This window comes from Rutidosis leptorrhynchoides, chromosome 3 (genome assembly GCF_046630445.1).
Source record: "Rutidosis leptorrhynchoides isolate AG116_Rl617_1_P2 chromosome 3, CSIRO_AGI_Rlap_v1, whole genome shotgun sequence".
Taxonomy (NCBI): Eukaryota; Viridiplantae; Streptophyta; class Magnoliopsida; order Asterales; family Asteraceae; genus Rutidosis; species Rutidosis leptorrhynchoides.
In genome coordinates, this window is record NC_092335.1 from 631636076 (window position 1) to 631657963 (window position 21888).

The 21888-nt window shown below is 33.1% G+C and overlaps 2 protein-coding genes and 1 non-coding gene across 3 annotated transcripts; 2 read left to right on the forward strand and 1 right to left on the reverse strand.

Annotated features, from left to right (window-relative positions):
- Positions 1 to 3326: 3326 nt before the first annotated feature.
- LOC139899040 (RING-H2 finger protein ATL2-like) lies at positions 3327 to 4229 on the forward strand. Its single transcript, XM_071881844.1, has one exon. It carries the CDS (start codon positions 3351 to 3353, stop codon positions 4116 to 4118), a length of 768 nt encoding a protein of 255 aa, XP_071737945.1. The 5' UTR covers positions 3327 to 3350; the 3' UTR covers positions 4119 to 4229.
- Positions 4230 to 15191: 10962 nt separating this feature from the next.
- Positions 15192 to 15265, reverse strand: TRNAI-UAU (transfer RNA isoleucine (anticodon UAU)). The gene has a single exon. It is a non-coding gene; the product is annotated as a tRNA-Ile (tRNA).
- A 2805-nt stretch (positions 15266 to 18070) lies between these two features.
- LOC139899041 (BAG family molecular chaperone regulator 4) lies at positions 18071 to 21754 on the forward strand. Its single transcript, XM_071881845.1, has 4 exons — positions 18071 to 18454; positions 20238 to 20494; positions 21047 to 21193; positions 21277 to 21754. The coding sequence occupies exons 1-4, from the start codon at positions 18235 to 18237 to the stop codon at positions 21478 to 21480; spliced, it is 828 nt and encodes a 275-aa protein (XP_071737946.1). The 5' UTR covers positions 18071 to 18234; the 3' UTR covers positions 21481 to 21754.
- The last annotated feature ends 134 nt before the right edge of the window (positions 21755 to 21888 follow it).

Genomic DNA, 21888 nt, shown 5'->3' on the forward strand with positions numbered 1-21888 from the left:
TATACTAGTTGTGGAGCCCTCGCTTCGCGCCGGGGGCTCCGTTTTGAATGCGAGTTAAAAAAAAAAGTCTTGATCTATTTTGTAAAAAAGAATTTTTTTTCGACATCTAACATTGAAGGGTTGTTCCTTTTGTGAAAGTTGTTTTTTTTTTTAAGTCAGTTGATCTATTTTGTAAAAAAGAATGTTTTTCGACATCTATTGGTAGCAATGAAGGGTTGTTCATTTTATGAAAGTCGTCTCTTTTAGACCATTTGTAATGGTTGGGTGTGTTGTGGGGTGGTGTTGTGAATTTTTTGATGATTAGGATGTGTTGTGGGAGAGAGTGGAGTAGTTGTGGTGTTGAAAGTTGGTGTTGTGGGTTTGTGTTGTGGTAGTGAAATGTTGATGTGGCATTTTAATTTTCTTTTTATGTATTTTTATTGGTTTTATTCATTTTATTGTAGCACTCAAATATAAAAAAAGACGGAATAACGTAAATAATTAAAAGTCCTAAACATACCATTATTTAAAAAAATTACATACTTAAAAGTCCTAAAAACATAAATTAAATTCATAAAAAAAATACGGAACAACATAAATAGAATCTATTTTCGGGGTTACGGTCGATGTTCATGTCGTCTTTCATCATGTCTCGAACATATTTTTTTAGATTTTCAAGACGAATCACGTCATCCGGATCTTCCATCGTAGCCGAAGATCTCCCCAACAAATCAACTTGTGTGAGTGCGGTTTGCATAGTGCAAAACTTGTTGAAGTTGGATATCGCACTCGTCTTCTCTTCCGCCACATGTTCCCACTTGTCCATAAACGACCCTATCCTTGACGAATTCGAACTTCTACCCCGAGAAGACCCCCCCGCGTCCGAAGATTCCGAATTTTTTTGAGCTTTCTTTGCTTTATTTCGTCCCATTGGACGCGGCATCGGAATGTCCCCAAACAACTCCGCCTTAAAGTCTTGTGATAGGCTAACCGGGTCTCCTTGACTTTCACCAATACCCGTCATATCCACACGATACCCTGTTTCACCTTCACCTTGAGCTTGAGCTCTAGCAACCGGATCATTTGGAATGATCCACTTCGGATGTTCTTTCAAGAAAAAAAAGCCGTCCTTGTTAATAAAGTTTTTGGTGTATCGATCATAGTAAGCTTGCAACGCGTTTTGGTAAACATCATCGTCATTTGCCCCACTACGCCAATGATCCTTAATGTCTTGATAAATTGGCAAAAACTCGCTACACGATTTGTTTAAATCACGCCACTTTGAAGACATTGAATCTTCGTTTCGTACCCATCCAAATTCGTTGTTATTGAACTTTTCCATCGCCCTTCCCCAAAAACTACCCCTTTTTTGTGATCTCCAAACTATAGGATTGTCCGAGGTATCACAAAAACACTCGGCTAACCATAAAAGCTCCTTTTGTGACCATCCCCTCGCGTTCTTTTTTGTCGGTTCTTCTACCTCTTTACCTACAATATATACAAATTGTATTACGTATTAGTATATTATATATATATATATATATATATATATATATATATATATATATATATATATATATATATATATATATATATATATATATATATAAATAATATGTATGTAACAGTAGGTTAAAATAATTATATATTACTTATAATACATATTAAATATAAATGTAAATATATATATATATAAATATAGCAACAGTAGGTGTATATATATATATATATATATATATATAGAATAATATACCTTTGTGCTTTCTTGAGTGTTTTCGAGCGACCCGTCGTTGTGGTTCTTCCGATTGAGATTGAGATTGAGATTGAGATTGAGATTGCGATTGAGATTGTTGCGCTTGAGATTGAGTTTGGAACATTTGTTGTTGTTGCGATTGAAACACTTGTTGTTGGTTTGGAAACAATTGTTGTTGGTTTTGAAACATTTGTTGTTGTTGTTGAAAAAATGTCCATTGTTGTTGTTGTTCTAACGTTAGTGGTGGCAAGGGTGGTTGTTGTTGTTGTTGTTGATTTAACCCGAACAAATTTCGAGTTACATGAGCGTATTGTTGTGGTCTTGGCGTGAGTATTGGTTGGTTTGCGATTCCGGGTTGGTTAGCACTCCCGTACACCAAAAGATTAGAAAACGGACGGGTATTGGAGAGTGGTGTTGCGGTTTGTTCGTGATCTTGGTTTCGTGGAGTGATTGGTGTGTTTGGAGTGTTAGACATTTTGATAAATTTGTAAGAAGATTAGAGTGTTTATGAGATATTTTGTAGAATATTGTGTGTATGTATTTGAGGTTTGGTAGTGTAGTGTTTATATAATAACAAAAAAAAAGGTAAGTTTTTTTTTAATAGCCGTTACAATTCAAACGGTTGGATTGACCAACGAATCACAAGACAACACGTGGCTACAACACACGTTTTCTCACCCGTTGGAAGGCTCCCAAAGGCCTCGAAAACGCCGCCCGGAAACGCCTTGTTACGGCGGTTTCTGGCGTTTTTGACTGTCCAAATCAGCCGGCAACGGCGTTGCCGATGGCTGTTACGAATGGTCTTATAGTTGAGGAAGAAAAGAGAGAAAAAAAAAGTTAGTTGATTTTTTTGTAAAAAAGTATTTTTTTTTTCGACATCTTTTGGTAATATTGAAGGGTTGATTCTTTTACGAAAGTTGCTTATTTTATCGTTGAGGACAAAAAAAAGGCGAAATGACGAAAATACCCCTAATTACTATTGATGAATAGTGAAACAGTGTTTTGTCTATTAGTATATACTAGTTGTGGAGCCCTCGCTTAGCGCCGGGGGCTCCGTTTTGAATGCGAGTTAAAAAAAAGTCTTGATCTATTTTGTAAAAAAGAATATTTTTTTCGACATTTAACATTGAAGGGTTGTTTCTTTTGTGAAAGTTGCTTCTTTTAGCGTTTTTTTAAGGTTAGTTGATCTATTTTGTAAAAAAGAATGTTTTTCGACATCTTTTGGCAGTATTGAAGGGTTGTTCATTTTATGAAAGTTGCCTCTTTTATTGTTGAGGAAGAAAAGAGAGAAGGAAAAAAAAAAAAAAAAGTTACTAGTAGTTGATTTTTTTAAAAAAAGAATTTTTTTCGACATGTTTTGGTAACATTGAAGGGTTGGTTCTTTTACGAAAGTTGATTCTTTTATCGTTGGGAACAAAAAAAAATGACGAAAATACCCCTGATTACTATTGGTGAATAATGAGTGTTTTGTTAGTATATATATAAATAAATATAAATATAAATATAAATAAATTTACATACAGACCACTACTTAAATACTCTAAAAATTAAAGAAGTAAACACCAACCTCACTCCATTTCCTTTCATACACCGCTTACTCATTCCACCACCTGAAACAATGTCCACTCCACCACCACCGTCGCCAGATTCCGCCACCTCCCTCACTCGTATCATCCGTACAACGCTCTCATACAACACAAACCTCATGCTCGCAGCAATCATCTCTCTCCTTCTCGTCATCCTCTTCGTCCTGCTCCTCCATCTCTACACTCGCTGGTTCCTACTCCAATCACGCCGCCGTAGCCGCCGTTCCGTCACCGTTCCACACGTCATCGGATCGCGACTCCATCACCGCTTCACGATCATCGACACAAGTAATTCCGATCACAATCATTCAAATTCAAAGCTAGGGCTTCCGTTTTCAATCATCGCATCGTTACCGTTATTCGTTTACAATTGCGACGATAATGATCGTGATTACGAATTAGAATGTGCGATTTGTTTGAGTTTATTTGAAGATGAAGAAATTGGAAGGAAATTACCTGATTGTGGACATGCATTTCACGTTGAATGTATTGATATGTGGTTGTATTCACATTCAACGTGTCCGATTTGTCGTGCATCGATTCAGTGTAATAATCATAGTCGTAAAACCGATCAATTAGAAATTGAAATAACCGATTCCGAGTTGAATTTAACCGAATCGACAAATAATAATGAAATTGTTCAGATTACGGAGATTGATCATGAAACGGCGAATGTTGCTGAAGAAAACGACATTTCTTCGATAGGAGAATCGTTTCGAAAGTTGTTGAATAATAGTAACAGATCTGGAGGTAAAATTCATCCGTCGGTAAATGTTAGTGACGGTGAGTTGGAGGCTTGATGTTTAAAGAACTAAGTTTAATAATCGTATAATTAATGTACGTTACTTGACGAAAAAAAATTGTATAAAAATGTTTAGTGAACATGAAAATTTTGGGAAGAAGAAATTACATAGTCGTTTTACTATGTGCGAAATTTTTCATTTTTTAATTACAATCATTCTAATTACTTTTGAATCATGTTACAGTCATAGTCCTTTACGTGTTATACTCAAGGTCCTTTACGTTCATTATCGTTAGTATTCTCTGTTAACTAGTGTCATGTGGAGAGTTTAGTTGGTCAAAAACGGATTGAAAATGCCTAGAACACGGTCCGACCTGAGCCGAGATCACCATCGGTCTAAACGATTATTGTCCAAAAACTGCCTCTATAAACATATCACACTTATTATTATTTTTGTTAGGATTCCTTCTAACGACAAATTTTGAAGTTGTCGTTAAAGTAAATAAATGAAGTATATTGTAATTTGTACACATGAATAAACATCACTGAAAAGTCAATATTAATCGTTATGTACTACACTTATGCATGTTAATAATAACACTAACGCTAGTTACTTCGACTGATAATAAAAGGTTGTCTGTAAAGCTTCTCTTAGAGTAAAATATGTAGATTCAATTTCTTACGAGATGATTTAATTCCCTTAAATCCAATTAAACATAAAGTGGAAAATGGGCTTGAGATAAAGTTATGGCAATATAATGGGCTTTAGATAAACATTTCTATGAACAATTCAATCAATTATACCAATATGGTGTCCGATAAATTTGCTACAATGGAAGTTGTATTTGGAGGTGGATTAGGGATCAAATTGTAGGCAGGAATGAACAGAGTATCTCTGATATTGTTAATATAATTCAGAATAATTCATTATCATTTGCGAATGATTAATTATCAGTGTTGTAAAAAAGGGTTGAGACGATCGTCGCAACGAATGTCACAACGAATTTATTAGTGTACCGTCGCAACGGATCTAAAATTGAGTAAAAGAGGGTCAACAATTAAATAACGATCAACAACGGTAAAAAGCGGTTAACAACAGTAAAAAAAACTGTCAAAATGCTAAAAAACGGTCGATCCGATATGGGGCCGAGACAGGGTTGAGAGGAATGTTGACAAATGTTAACTTTTTTATATATATTACAAACATAAATATTTCAAATTAAAGGCAAATATATATGTTTAATTTGAAATATTTATGTTTGAAATGAATATGTTTGAAACATCGATATAAGAATTCAACGTTGGTCAACATCCGTTTTGACCCCTATTGACTGTTCTGACGCTCCAAGGTCTCGACCTTCTCGATCTCTTCTCACGTTTTTTTCAACCTTGTTTGTTATTGGTCTAGTGGGAATAATGTGACGATCGCTCCAAATCCATATGGACAATACGTCATTCATTGATTTCATTGCGAGGTATTTGACCTCTATATGATACGTTTTGTAAACATTGCATTCTTTTGAAAAGGCACACCATAAATGAATATTTAAATCAAAGGTTTTTAACATCTGATGATTTCTACATATAGACAATCACTGTAAATAATAGTTTACAATAGTACTTCCGTTGACAGTACAGTCAAAATAAGATACATGGTGATGATTTGGTGAATGCAACGTTTCCTTGAAAAATATGCCATGTATGACTCCATGCACATAGCTTGTCTAACATATAAGCAAACAGCGGAAGACTTCTAGGAGACCTGAGAATAAACATGCTAACAAGTGTCAACACGAAGGTTGGTGAGTTCATAGTTTTAATGTTTCGTATAATCTGTATATAAAGATGGATCACAAGATTTCAGTTGTTTCATCCAGAAACGTTTATCAAAATATTCTATAAAAGTGGATCACAAGATTTCAGTTGTTTCATCCAGAAACGTTTATCAAAAATATTCTACGAAATTGAGCACCATGGTAACTAAACTTTAACGTATATATAATTTGTACCCTTTGTATAATCATCTTAATAATACACGCAAACCAACGTGTACGCTTCTCAAATAGCATACGTCCGTTAAAAGGCTAGTGCTCTAGCTCGGACGGGGATATCAAGCCCTATGGATCCATATATAACTACTCGCGCCCACCAGTTCTTATAACCGGCAGTTACTAGTTACCAAAGCTAAGGGATTTTCGGTTTAAACTCAGTGTAGAATTTAGTATGTACTTGTATCCATTGCGTTTAAAATAAAGTGCATGTATTCTCAGCCCAAAAATATATATTGCAAAAGCAATTAAAAAGGGAGCAATGAAACTCACACATATAAATATTGTATATCGGTTAATAAAGCATTTGCATGTATTCTCAGCCCAAAAATGTAGAGAGTAAAAGGGATCATATGAAACTCACACAAAATCAGTTTTAGTATTTGTATCCATTTAGTAAAACAATTTATAAAACTGCGCATGTATTCTCAGCCCAAAAATATATGTAAAAAGGGATCAAATGAACTCACTCAAATCAGTTTTAGTTTTTGTATTCATTTTATAAAACAGTGCATGTATTCTCAGCCCAAAAATATGTATAAAAAGGGATCAATGAAACTCACGCATATAAATCTAGTATTTTCAGTATTTATAAACAGTCGCATGTATTCTCAGCCCAAAAATATATTGAGTAAAAGGGATCATATGAAACTCACTGTTTAATATTGATATACAATATTGCAGGAAAGCACGTAGACGCATCGGAGATGATAAACACGAGGTTTGCTTCACAAAAATACCCCCGAACATTACCCATAACCTCCTTGGTAATAACCCATATTTTCCTTAGCTCTAGCTCGCTCGGAAACTCATTTTGAAAGTGACACGCTCAAGACCTCGTCGTAGTATTTTATGTATAATATTAATACTACTAATAATAATAATAAGATTAATAATAATATTAATCTTAATAATAACAATAATAATAATAATAATAATAATAATAATAATAATAATAATAAATACGGAGTAATATATGTGTGTGTGTTTTTTTTTTCTTTCTTTACTCGGCAGAAAATGTTGCAATTTATAGAACCTGGCCTGAAATCTGGAGTCATGCGACTCGCATGGAAATGGCCTTCTGGCCATGCGACTCGCATGAGGACCAGGGACAGCTCACATTGTTTTGGCTCCTAGCTTGTCGACATAATATAAAATAAATATAAATATAATATATATAATTTAAATTAATTAATTATATATTATATTAAATTCACGTGCATAGTTGACTTGTAATTTTTGTTCCGATAAGTCGTACGTTGTCACTCGACTTATGTCCCGGTTCCGGTTTTTCGAACGCCCTTTCGTACGCTGAGAAAACTTGTACTTTACGTTTCGTGAATCGTACCTTTGTCAAAATATAGTCTTAAATCATCCATAAAATATACCACTGTAGCAAAGTTACTGTAGCAAAGTCAATTTTTACTGTAGCAATTCACTGTAGCAAAGTCAATTTCACTGTAGCAAATAGTGATTTTCAAAAACACTGTAGCATTTTGGGTACTGTAGCAATTTGAAATGTTACTATCGTTTACTAAATAACTTGAAATTATATATATGTATATATCTTTTTAATATATATAAATCAGTTTTTAAATACACATTGAAAGTTATTTATAAATAAATTTTAATAATAAATATTTCAACTTATCATATATATTCAAATAGATATTTAAACCAATAAGTTTAATGTACGGTATCAAATAATTAATACATTGTTACCTTTTCAAGTTATAGTATATATGTATCTATTTACATATAATTGTTCGCGAATCGTCGAAAATAACCGAAGGGTATTTAAATATATAAAAGTAGTTCAAAAATTTTGAGATTCAGTTTTACAGACTTTGCTTATCGTGTCGAAAATGTTAATCATACAAAGATTAAGTTTAAATTTGGTCAAAAATTTCCGGGTCATCACAAATAAAGATACTTATTTTTTAAGTGATAATCACACTTACATTGATAGTAAACGTTTACCTTCGATTCGTATGAAGACAAGATGAATTAAGTTGCTTTTGATCCGCAATATTCTTGCAGGGTTGGATCGGTTAATCATGTAATGTTTGAATGTTCTGTTGCGAAGGATTTGTGGAGGAGAGTAATGGTATGGTTAAATGTAAAAGTTACAACCATTCAGGCTTGCCTGAGTGGCCACCGAGTTGCCCAATGAAGCACAACACCCGGGTTAAATTCCTGGCTATGTCAAATTGTTCAAAAAGGGAGTGTGACTAGTGAAATGTCCCGTTCTTATTGATTAAAAACGTTCCATATTAATTGATTTCGTTGCGAGGTTTTGACCTCTATATGAGACGTTTTTCAAAGACTGCATTCATTTTTAAAACAAACCATAACCTTTATTTCATAAATAAATGTTTAAAAAGCTTTATGTAGATTATCAAATAATGTTCATCTAAAATATTCTGTTTACACACGACCATTACATAATGGTTTACAATACAAATATGTTACATCGAAATCAGTTTCTTGAATGCAGTTTTTACACAATATCATACAAACATGGACTCCAAATCTTGTCCTTATTTTAGTATGCAACAGCGGAAGCTCTTAGTATTCACCTGAGAATAAACATGCTTTAAACGTCAACAAAAATGTTGGTGAGTTATAGGTTTAACCTATATATATCAAATCGTAACAATAGACCACAAGATTTCATATTTCAATACACATCCCATACATAGAGATAAAAATCATTCATATGGTGAACACCTGGTAATCGACATTAACAAGATGCATATATAAGAATATCCCCATCATTCCGGGACACCCTTCGGATATGATATAAATTTCGAAGTACTAAAGCATCCGGTACTTTGGATGGGGTTTGTTAGGCCCAATAGATCTATCTTTAGGATTCGCGTCAATTAGGGTGTCTGTTCCCTAATTCTTAGATTACCAGACTTAATAAAAAGGGGCATATTCGATTTCGATAATTCAACCATAGAATGTAGTTTCACGTACTTGTGTCTATTTTGTAAATCATTTATAAAACCTGCATGTATTCTCATCCCAAAAATATTAGATTTTAAAAGTGAGACTATAACTCACTTTCACAGATTTTTACTTCGTCGGGAAGTAAGACTTGGCCACTGGTTGATTCACGAACCTATAACAATGTATACATATATATCAAAGTATGTTCAAAATATATTTACAACACTTTTAATATATTTTGATGTTTTAAGTTTATTAAGTCAGCTGTCCTCGTTAGTAACCTACAACTAGTTGTCCACAGTTAGATGTACAGAAATAAATCGATAAATATTATCTTGAATCAATCCACGACCCGGTGTATACGTATCTCAGTATTGATCACAACTCAAACTATATATATTTTGGAATCAACCTCAACCCTGTATAGCTAACTCCAACATTCACATATAGAGTGTCTATGGTTGTTCCGAAATATATATAGATGTGTCGACATGATAGGTCGAAACATTGTATACGTGTCTATGGTATCTCAAGATTACATAATATACAATACAAGTTGATTAAGTTATGGTTGGAATAGATTTGTTACCAATTTTCACGTAGCTAAAATGAGAAAAATTATCCAATCTTGTTTTACCCATAACTTCTTCATTTTAAATCCGTTTTGAGTGAATCAAATTGCTATGGTTTCATATTGAACTCTATTTTATGAATCTAAATAGAAAAAGTATAGGTTTATAGTCGGAAAAATAAGTTACAAGTCGTTTTTGTAAAGGTAGTCATTTCAGTCGAAAGGACGACGTCTAGATGACCATTTTAGAAAACATACTTCCACTTTGAGTTTAACCATAATTTTTGGATATAGTTTCATGTTCATAATAAAAATCATTTTCCCAGAATAACAACTTTTAAATCAAAGTTTATCATAGTTTTTAATTAACTAACCCAAAACAACCAGCGGTGTTACTACGATGGCGTAAATCCGATTTTACGCTGTTTTTCGTGTTTCCAGGTTTTAAATCATTAAGTTAGAATATCATATAGATATAGAACATGTGTTTAGTTGATTTTAAAAGTCAAGTTAGAAGGATTAACTTTTATTTGCGAACAAGTTTAGAATTAACTAAACTATGTTCTAGTGATTACAAGTTTAAACCTTCGAATAAGATAGCTTTGTATGTATGAATCGAATGATGTTATGAACATCATTACTACCTCAAGTTCCTTGGATAAACCTACTAGAAATGAGAAAAATAGATCTAGCTTCAAAGGATCCTTGGATGGCTTGAAAGTTCTTGAAGCAGAATCATGACACGAAAACAATTTCAAGTAAGATTTCCACTCGAAATAAGATTGTTATAGTTATAGAAATTGAATTAAAGTTTGAATATGATTATTACCTTGTATTAGAAAGATAACCTACTGTAAGTAACAAAGGTTTCTTGATCTTGGATGATTACTTGGAATGGATTTAGAAAACTTGGAAGTAAACTTGCAATCTTGGAAGTATTCTTGATTTTATGAAACTAGAACTTTTGGAATTTATGAAGAACACTTAGAACTTGAAGATAGAACTTGAGAGAGATCAATTAGATGAAGAAAATTGAAGAATGAAAGTGTTTGTAGGTGTTTTTGGTCGATGGTGTATGGATTATATATAAAGGATATGTAATTTTGTTTTCATGTAAATAAGTCATGAATGATTACTCATATTTTTGTAATTTTATGAGATATTTCATGCTAGTTGCCAAATGATGGTTCCCACATGTGTTAGGTGACTCACGTGGGCTGCTAAGAGCTGATCATTGGAGTGTATATACCAATAGTACATACATCTAAAAGCTGTGTATTGTACGAGTACGAATACGGATGCATACGAGTAGAATTGTTGATGAAACTGAACGAGGATGTAATTGTAAGCATTTTTGTTAAGTAGAAGTATTTTGATAAGTGTCTTGAAGTCTTTCAAAAGTGTATGAATACATATTAAAACACTACATGTATATACATTTTAACTGAGTCGTTAAGTCATCGTTAGTCGTTACATGTAAATGTTGTTTTGAAACCTTTAGGTTAACGATCTTGTTGAATGTTGTTAACCCATTGTTTATTATAACAAATGAGATGTTAAATTGTTATATTATCATGATATTATGATATATAATATATCTTAGTATGATATATATATATAGTTAAATGTCGTTACAACGATAATCGTTACATATATGTCTCGTTTCGAAATCATTAAGTTAGTAGTCTTATTTTTACATATGTATTTCATTGTTAATACACTTAATAATATATTTACTTATCATTTAACATAATTAACCAAGTGTATCAATATCTTAATATGATTCATATGTACCTAGTAAGACGTTGTTATAACGATAATCGTTATATATATATCGTTTTCGAGTTTCTTAAATTAATAGTCTCATTTTTATGTATATAACTCATTGTTAAAATACCTAATGAGATACATACTTATAATAAAATCATGTTAACTATATATATATAATCATATATATGTCATCGTATAGTTTTTACAAGTTTTAACGTTCGTGAATCACCGGTCAACTTGGGTGGTCAATTGTCTATATGAAACCTATTTCAATTAATCAAGTCTTAACAAGTTTGATTGCTTAACATGTTTGGAAACACTTAATCATGTAAATAACAATTTCATTTAATATATATAAACATGGAAAAGGTCGGGTCACTACAACTAGAGGGTGCGCATAATACGCAATTCACCGGTACCAGGTCTCGCGCTCGGGGGCTTGATTACCCGAGGTTTTACCTTCTATGGGGGAGCCAATGTATAGGAGGGTTTCCTCGCTTATCAAAAAAAAAAAAAAATGTAAAAGTTACAAATTTTGAAAGTTTGGCAGACTTTATATTCTGGTTGGACTTGTGAGCTGCTAGTCGATTGAAAAAAATGTTCTATTCCATTACGGAGGCTACATGTTGGCTACTTCGGAGGCATATGAATGGAGTTTTATATACGAATTCGGAAATGAAAAAAGTAGATTGGTTTGATCTTTCACGTTTTTTTTCTTTCTAATGGTTGTATTATCAGGGCAAACATTCTATCAACCAGAACAATTGACAATTAAAACCTTTGAAATTCTTCTGTCTGACCTCAAGTCCCTTACTAGAGGCTTAATAAAATTTACATTTGTTAAGAAAAAATTACTTACACTTGAACCTGAGCAATTGCAAAGTCTAGAAAATTTTAATGTTCATTTTAACAATTTTATAATAAATATATAATAATTAATAATGATACCTTTACAAGAAATAATTAAAAAGTGAAAATGAAGTTTATAATATAGCCTTATGGTGCAAATCAGAACAATACACTGTAGGACTTTTGATCAATGTTAAGCTCACATGCTTGTTTGCTACTTTCTTTGTCCCAACTCCATTATCACGAGACAAAAAAAATACAGTTTAAAAAAAATATATTACATTTATCTATTTATTAACTTTTCAGTTATATCTCTTACGAAGTACTTTTTACTTATCTTTTTATTATACATGAATAAAGTATGAACACAAAATATTTTTATCATATTATTTTTATTTATTTAAAGAAGTGAAAAATAAATTTAACATATCTTAGAATAAAATAAGAAATAATTGTGTCGTTGGTCCCTCCATTTTACCCCAAAAAGCTAACAGCGTCCCTCAAGTTTTTTTTGGCTTTCAGCGTCCCTCTATTATCACTTTTTTTGATTACGCGTCCCTCCGTCAACTTTCTGTTAAAAAAGTCCGTTAAGTCATGCCATGTGCCTTGCATGTGAGGGTAAATTCGTCTTTTTACTCTTTTCTTCGAAATAACAGTAATGTCGTTGGTCCCTCCATTTTACCCCAAAAAGCTAACAGCGTCCCTCATTTTTTATATATTTTTAATTTATAAATTCTTAAAAATTATAAAAATATATAATTTTTTTATATATTTTTAAAAATTATAACTAATAATAACAATAATAATAATGATAATCGTGATATATGCTGTTTATGAGAAAAAAATATAGATAGATCAAAAAATATTGTGTGAAAATCACCTCCCAAAACCATATAGTGTAGTATTAAATAAATGATATTTCTAACGACACTGGTTGTTAATGTGCATTAATGTTTAATACATAACGGTTATCATTGACTTTTGATCAACGGTTATTCTTATATATATATATATATATATATATATATATATATATATATATATATATATATATATATATATATATATATATATCAGTCTTCAGGATTGTCGAGTCTTCAGGATTGTCGTGAGAAATCCATTATAGGGGAAGAGAGGAAGCAACGTAATAACATTCATCAACCAACTGATGAATGTTATTAAGTATTCATCAGGTGTGTGACGAATGTAAAGAATGTTAAATAACATTCATCTGATTAATGTTGATTAATATTTATCACGTTGCTTCTCTCTTCATAAATTTTTTCTATTCTCCTGAATCGCGCCCTATATTTATTTATATTACTTATTTCTCATTAAACCTAATTATATTTTATTTTTGAAAACACAAATCTATAACTATAGTTATGTACTTATCAACACAAACAATAATAACAAAACTTAATCTCACAAAAGTAGGGTATGTGCGAGGTATGATGTAGACAATCCTTCCCCTATCCTAAAAATAAAGATAAGTCATTTATCCATTCAGAGTGATACACCACCAAAGTAGAAAAAATTATCTCTCTCAATATTATATGGATAAAGAGATTACTTTTGCATGAACCTCCGGCTAATAGGTAGTTACATTTCATAACCAAAAAGAAAAGTTAAGGATAGTAACATGGCTATATTTTTATTTTGATGGGCCTTGTTGATGGCGGATCGTGAGCCATCAGCCCAATACATGCAATTCACGAGTTTTATGCTTATACAAATTATAGTGTGACTACCCAAACTACGTTACTATAATTCATATCCAAAAATATTGCGTCAAGTAGCTCAATGGTTCAAATTTTTATTTCGGTCAGCAAGCAGTGACGGAAGCAGGATTTTTTTTCACTGGGGGGCGAAACTTTTTTTTAAAACGTAGCATTTTTTTTTGGCAAAGTTTGAATGTTTTTGGACAACATTTGAAGGTCTTTGGGCAAAATATGTAGGTTTTGGGGTAAAAAAAAAAAATTTCACTTAGGGCAAAGTCGAAAAATCCGAAATTTTTACACTTAAATTGCTAAAAACTGCAAATTCACTAGGGGCAGCCCCCACCCCCTGCCTTTACATAAAACCGCCCATGTCCATAAGATTTTCACCCGATTAGACTCAGGATCTGACTCAGTTTTGATAAAGATTATATGAACACACTGGGTATCATGGGTTGGTTAATTGTTTTGGTGTTTGGTTGTTCGGCTTAGAGGCACGTCTCTAATGTCGGTTTGTGCTTCATTGTAACATCTTTTTTTATAAATATATTTACAGGGTATTACCTCACATGGGCGTCTTAGTACATGTGCAAAGTGTGCGATCGCACAGTGTCCGAAAATCTTAAGGAATACTAAATTTTGTAAATCCTTTATAATTATATACTTTTAACCCAGAAAATTAGTGTTGGGCCGAATTAGCGTTGGTTCATAAAGAGAATCATATCAGTTTAACTCAAAAAATAATTAACGTTTAAGGGTCCCTTTTTATGTCTGTACAGGACCCTCAGAATTAATGAGACGGCCCTGTTACCTCATTACCAAAGAAAAGTATTGTATTACCACATAATCATTTGTTACAATGATTGTTATTCACCTATTCAAGATGTACGATTTATGAGACATGTAGGTTAAGGAGAGTAGGTGGTTGTTACGGTACGTGGTATATACAAATCTATTGTACTATTTATCATTTGTGATTTGTGAAACGTTCTAGAATAATTGATCGAATTAGTTTTTAGTATTCTTTCCTAGTTAATTTAAGATCGCTTTTGCAACGTATTTATTAGCAAACACGGAGTACCTTTTTTTTTAAGAAGAGGGGAATATTAGGCCAAAAAGTTAAAACTTAAGGGTGTTAGTAAGTAATACTCCGAAGTAAATACTACTATATGGTTTTGACTTTTGATTGTGAGAATAATAGAATAATGGTCAAAAAAATTTAGTCCCGGAGGGGCTCGAACCCACGACCTTCGGCTCATAAGACCAACGCTCTAACCAACTGAGCTACGGGACTTTGATGTTAAGAAAGGGTTTTTAAATCATATAACTAAACTTTTATACAAACAAAATGAGAAAAAGGGTTTCATTATTCACAACGATTTAATTATTATTTATTTCTATGAAATGGCCAACTTATATATATTGGGAGAGAATTTATGAAGAACTTTAGATAGAGAGAGAAGCTATTTACACGCATGGTACGATTTGTGGATTGGTAATGTTCCTCTAGCTTCTCGTTTCAACCGCTTACTTCATCTAGATTCTGCTCCTAATGCTACGGTTGCTGAAAAAATAGTTAATGGTTCATGGAAATTGGATTGGGTCAGGGACAACTTAAGGGGTAGGAGTCTCCATGCTTTTAACGAGTTGGTGGCTAATGTCGAGGTTCCAATTTTAAACGACAACACTGATTTTTGGGCCTGTTCATTGGGTAACGATGGTCGTTTTTGGTTAAAGATGCAAGAATTTACATAGACAATCGTCTACTTGACTCGACTTTCGTTAAAACTATTTGGTATAAGTTTATTCCTCGTAAAGTGAACATTTTTTATGCCGTTTTCGTTTGAACTGTCTTCCTGTTCGCTGATACCTATCCGCGAAAGGGATTGATATTCACACAGTCGTTTGTCCATGTTGCATTAACGGAGTTGAGACTAGTGATCACTTGTTTTTTGGGTGTGAGTTGGCCGAGGACTTGTGGGTCAAAATTCGGACTTGGTTAAATTGCAATATGCCTCGTTTTGACTAATGGGATTCTTTCGTTTCATGGCTCGAAAGGGTTCGATTACAAATGTCTTCTAAGAATCGGATTATCGCGGTTGTGGTGACGATGTTATGGGCTCTTTGGCGTTATCGTAATGGAGTCGTTTTTCTAGATTCCTTTTTGTAGTAAAAGTAGTTTATTTGACGTAATTAGATTAATTACTTTTCGTTGGATTAAAAATAGAGGTTATTTAGTTTCAAACTGGAACTTATGGCTGTCTATGCCTTTGTAATCATCACTTGGCGACTTGCTAGGGATCGTTTTTTATTATATAAATCATTTTTTTGGCCGTAAAAAAAACAACACATAATTTTATGAGTTCACTCCAATCAAAAGTTCTCTCTGAACCTTTCACTATATATATATATATATATATATATATATATATATATATATATATATATATATATATATATATATATATGTGTGTGTGTGTGTGTGTAAATATCTTTTGCTAATGTTATTTCCGTTGGTGAATCATAATGTTGCTCGATTAGTGCTTGCAAAGCTTTGTATTGCAGCTACCAATTATTTTATATAGCAAAAGCGAAACAATCATACGTTTAAAGGGATTACTCGGACTGAAGACATATTGATTGAAGTTACTTGCTAATGTCAGGCTGAAACTCATGACTATTCGTTTCAAAGACTCGTCGCATGTTTTGCAAATGAAGGCTACTTGGCTGATCATCCAGATCCGTTTCTTGTTTTTTTTTTGGTGTTCTAGTTTTTTTCTAGTTAGCTAAAGTGTTCGGTTGTATGTTGCTCTATGATTTTGCTTGAATTAGCTGTTTTCTATTATTACATTCTATAATATTTTTCAGGATAATCCTTAAAAAAAATAAATGTTTAGATTCAAGTGTTTAGATTTAAAGTATTAAATCACAATACATCAAATTTTACCATGTATTTTCGTGGATCCTCGTGGCCAAGGGGTGCTCATAAAACGAGTCGTCATTTGTAGATTAATTAGCTCGTAAAGCGAGATGAATACCCATGATATTCCATCCATATAAAAACACGTGTCGGAATCATTTGTACCAAGTTATCTTTGTACGAAAAATGAGGTTGATCAAAAAATTTTGTAGAACATACATAAAATATGGAAGATTGAACCATAAATTTACCTTTTATCGCTTTATTCCAAATTATTATAAACCCAAGTGATCTACATTTGTATAATTTTTCCCAAAATTGAAATGATCCAAATATCTATTGAGTTACATTTCATATGACACATACCCAAACTAGTTTGTGTGAATCTAATTCTAATTTCTATAAAAATCTATCGAGTCAAATTTCACCACGAGGAAAGCCATGTACAGTAAACATGCAATCATACAAAACAACTAATTGAAATACTAGTCCACTCACTCGACCAACACCACCTAATCCTATTAGCCTACAAAAGATAATAGAACTCGTTACAATAATTCGTACAGAGACATGCATCGCAATTCGCAATTCGCAATTCTTCTAGTGGTTATTTATTAATTTCATATATTGGTATTATTATTATGTGTTAAAACCACTGTTGTAAACGGCGTCCGTTGCGTCTGTTGCGACGCCCGTTGCGGCGTTTTGGTGACTAAACCGTTTCGACCCCGTCTCGTTTTCTTATAAGCCGGTAAACGGTCAAAAATCAGGTCAAATGCAGAAAAAATTGTGTTAACGCCGGTCAAAACTCAGAAATTCTGTTAAAATCGGTCATAAGTCGGTCAAATCAATCAAAATTGACTTAGTTTAGTATTCCAATTTGTATTATATTAACGCTAATAGCAATTATATGTACAAACTTGTCAACGAAAGTTTTTTAGCTCTAAAATATGTGTAAATATATATTTATATATATAAAAGTCAACATTAGTCAACATCCGTTTAGACCCTGTCTCGACCCCGTTTTTTCCGTTGCGACGTTTTGAGGTCGCTACCGTTTCGCCCCGTCTAGCGTCTTTTTCAACCTTATTTAAAACTAAAAGTATAAAATGGTCCGACCAGCAACTGCAAATCAACCAACAAATGTAACCAGTTGGTGGATAGTCACTTTCAATTCTTGTAGCTACATTTTTTAAAGTAATGTCACTCACAATTTTCTCTCTTCTCCACTTTACTAATTTCATTCAATTTTATGTTCATACTCACCTCTCTTTATCTCATCTACTTCTCACCTTTTTCCCATTCCTCCTTCACTATCTTTTTTGGTCAATTTAAATAAAAGTATGATTTTGATGAAAAAGTCAAAAAAAAGTAAACCAAAAGCACCACCACAACAAATTGAACCTACCATTGATTGGGAAGTAAGACCTGGTGGCATGCTTGTACAAAAAAGACTTTTCGGGTCGGATCCGGGTTGTGATGATACTGCTCCAATTATTAACATCAAAGTCTCCCATGATTCTTTTCACCATCATATATCTTTACCCTCAACCTCAAGTTTTGGTAACCTCTTTTTTTCTTTCTCAATTAAGCTTGATCATGCATATGGGTACTACTTTTTTTTGCCTTTTTTTATCTAAAGATTTCATCTTTAAGTAATCTTGGATTTGGGTTATTCTTGTTGGTGCTTTAATCATGAATCTTTAATCTTTAATGTGATTTTTGAATTAAAAAAGTCATCTTTTAATATTCTTGAATGAGGCTTGTTGATGTTGGTCTTTAATCATTAAACAATTAGCCCATTATCTGTGTTCTGATGTTTGGTTGACTTTTATATTTTACTTACTTGTGGGTGTACTTGAAATAGTTGTACAGTACAAATATCTCATGCACTGTTGGCTTTAACTTTAGAGCCTGTAAAGCATTCATGGCCTTAACTTGCCTGCAAATGTTAGAAGTCTGATTATGTATTAAATTATTGTTTGTGCCCATTTAGTCATGTTCTAAGAGATTGATTATGTTGAAAGACTTCTTAGATCAATATTAACCATCACTAGATAACCCATTGGTTGGGGCCTCAGCTCCTTGCAAGAGGTCTCAGGTTCGAATCCCGTTTAGGACGAATATTTAGTGATTGTCATGGGACCATTATGGCTGAGGACGACTTCCCTTGCTCTAGAGCTTGGTTGGTTCCTTTTAGTTGGGTGGTTTCGGGGGTGTCTACCGTAAAGGTGCATGAGTGGTTTTTGGTTTGCTAAGGGTGGTTGGCTCTTTGCTTGCGCAACAACTTCCACCCGGCATGCCCTCGAGTTGCTGTCCACAAGGTCTTTTGGCTCTATTTATTGAGGCAACGACAAACGTCGTTTTAGTGGCGTCTTGACTGCCGCTCAGAGCCTAAATTGATTCTTAGGCATGCTTTAAACCCCATGAAAATCTGATTCTACCATTTTCATGGCGTCCCCCCTATATTTTATTATTATTATTATTATTATTTTTATTATTATTTTTTATTTATCTTTGTATGTTTTAATTTATTTTTTAATTTCTATTTTCTAGTTTTAAATTTAAAAAAAAAAAAAAAAAAGTCTTTTTTTAGCCGGATGTCCTCACGGAAGCAATCTCTCTACCCTGGAGTAGAGAGGGGGATGAATTTCCTTTACCGTGGGTGGAGAATTCTCTCGACTCGTGGTAACAGAAACGACTTCTCTTCTAGTTTAGGGTAGAGGAAGGATTGTCTACACCTTACCTCCCCCATACCTCGCAGGCGCGGGATTGGGTATTGTTGTTGTTGTTGTTGTTGTTGTTGTTGTTGTCATGGATGGGTTGGAAACAGCCAGGGAGTAATCCTGCTGGGCTGCGTACATCAGAGTATGAGATCGGATTATTCGCCTTCCCGGTTAGCCTGAACAGGGAAACCTTCTACCTTTACTTTGATCAATATTTAAATCTAAATAGATATTAAATCTGTTTGAAACTTGTTTCATCCATATTGTGCATCTTTTTTGACTTGTTTGTAAGCTAAATGCTACCTTGGATAAGTTAGTGTTGGCAATTTGTAGAATGAGTTATTAGCATCAAGTGAGTCGCAAAACATCCATCATATCATCATATGATCGTGCATACCTCATATGCTCGTTGGTACATTTAGAATGTCACATATTGAAATGGCCTTTAAACAATTAAACTGTGTCAATTCATTAGATAATTTTATGAATCTTAGTGTGCGTTTGATTGCCTCTTAATTTAATTGTTCAACATTCAAACTTCAAGCCATTCAGCAGTTAATCATTTTATTTATCAAACACACATTGGTATTATAAAATTGTATTGGCGTAATCATTTGAAGGCGATCTCAAAGAGGTTCTTGCTCGCGAGACAAATTTAGAAACCAAGGATCAAAGACTATTGTTTAGAGGGAAAGAAAAGGGAGACGAAGAACGTCTAGACATGGCCGGTGTAAAGGACATGTCAAAAGTAATCCTGTTAGAAGACCCTGCTAGCAAAGAACGAAAACTCGTTAATAAAAGCAACGATCGTGTTTATTTACAAGCGTATGATGCAGTCATGAAAGTCAGAAGCGAAGTGGATAAGCTCTCACATAAGGTGCATTCGACTTACGTTACTTTTAATTATTAGTTCTATCAAATGACCTAGTTTCCATAAAGAAAATTTATCAAATGGTAACCAAGTTTGGTCCAAAATCACTTTTAGGAAATCATCTTTATTCTCGCAAATAAAAAATCTCCGGACTCAAAAAAGGCTTGACTTTTTGTTCGCCCCTTCGTTCCCCGCATTACTTCAAATGTAAGGTTTTTGAGAGTTTGAAGTTTTTTTTTTTTTTTTTTTTTTTTTTTTTTTTGTAAAGGCAAACATTTCATTAAAAAAAAAATAGCGAGAAGCTAAGCAGAACACGAATACAACACACGTAAAGTGACCAACAAACAACACAACCTACCCACGACATGTTCGAAGGTTTTTATGGGCGAAAAAAGTTTGTTAATATAAACTCAGTAACGAATCTAGGATCGAAATTCAAAGCAGTCTCAATTTTTTTTATTTCCAAAACTAATTATATTTGAAGAGTACTTTATTGGCTGTTTACCTTCAAAAGTAAGATCAGCTAAAACTGAAACTTATTAGTAAGTGGTTATTTAGGTTGTAGCCATGGAGACATCTTTTAAAAAAGGCGTCAAGAATCTAGAGAAGGAAGTTGAAGTTTTGACCGAGTTACTCATGAAGGAGCTGCTCAAATTGGATGGAATTGAAGCCGAAGGAGAAGCAAAAGCGCAGAGAAGAGTCGAGGTAAATTATCAAAAAAGTCAAACAAATTACATTTCGTGTTAGAATTTGTTTTCTAAACTAACTTTTTTGACGCTTTTTTACAGGTCCGTCGTGTCCAGGGCTACGTGGACATTTTAGACAACCTAAAGATGTTAGCCAGAGCAAGCCATATGAACGAAAGGGTTGTGCCTGCTGTTTCAGTAACGACAAAATGGCAAACGTTTGACTCGGGAGTTGGGAGCTTAAATGCACCAAACGATATTCGAATGTCCACAAAAATAACCAGTGATTGGGAGCAGTTTGAATGAATGGTAATTGTAGGAGAATGTACAAAGGTTTCAATTATATAGATACTGTTGAAATAAGGCTTGCACAAACTTCGTTTTATTGTTCGTTGACGCGTGTTTTTGGAGGTGATGCTTCTAACATAATGGTTAGGAGCTGATAGTTTTTTTTTAGAAAGAGTGGTTTGTTTGGTGTGGTAAGTTTATGGAAATCAATTATTTTGCTTATATGTTGTAGAGATGAGATGATAAATCAATGTAAATGTTTAAGCACAAGTAAACATTGTCAGTTTATGAACACCATATTCTTAAAAATGATACTACTTCATCATTTCATCTGAATCTGAATAAAACTGAAACCTTGGATGATATGGTATTTGTTTGTATAAGAGCCTTTGTTAATTGCTACTTGAAGCCATAATAAATTAGTAT

Coding starts and splice junctions, on each gene's coding strand:
- LOC139899041 (XM_071881845.1), top strand. CDS start 18,235: ATGATTTTGATGAAAAAGTCAAAAAAAAGTAAACCAAAAGCACCACCA. Junction 18,455..20,237: donor ACCCTCAACCTCAAGTTTTG/GTAACCTCTTTT, acceptor AATCATTTGAAG/GCGATCTCAAAGAGGTTCTT. Junction 20,495..21,046: donor TGGATAAGCTCTCACATAAG/GTGCATTCGACT, acceptor GTGGTTATTTAG/GTTGTAGCCATGGAGACATC.
- LOC139899040 (XM_071881844.1), top strand. CDS start 3,351: ATGTCCACTCCACCACCACCGTCGCCAGATTCCGCCACCTCCCTCACT.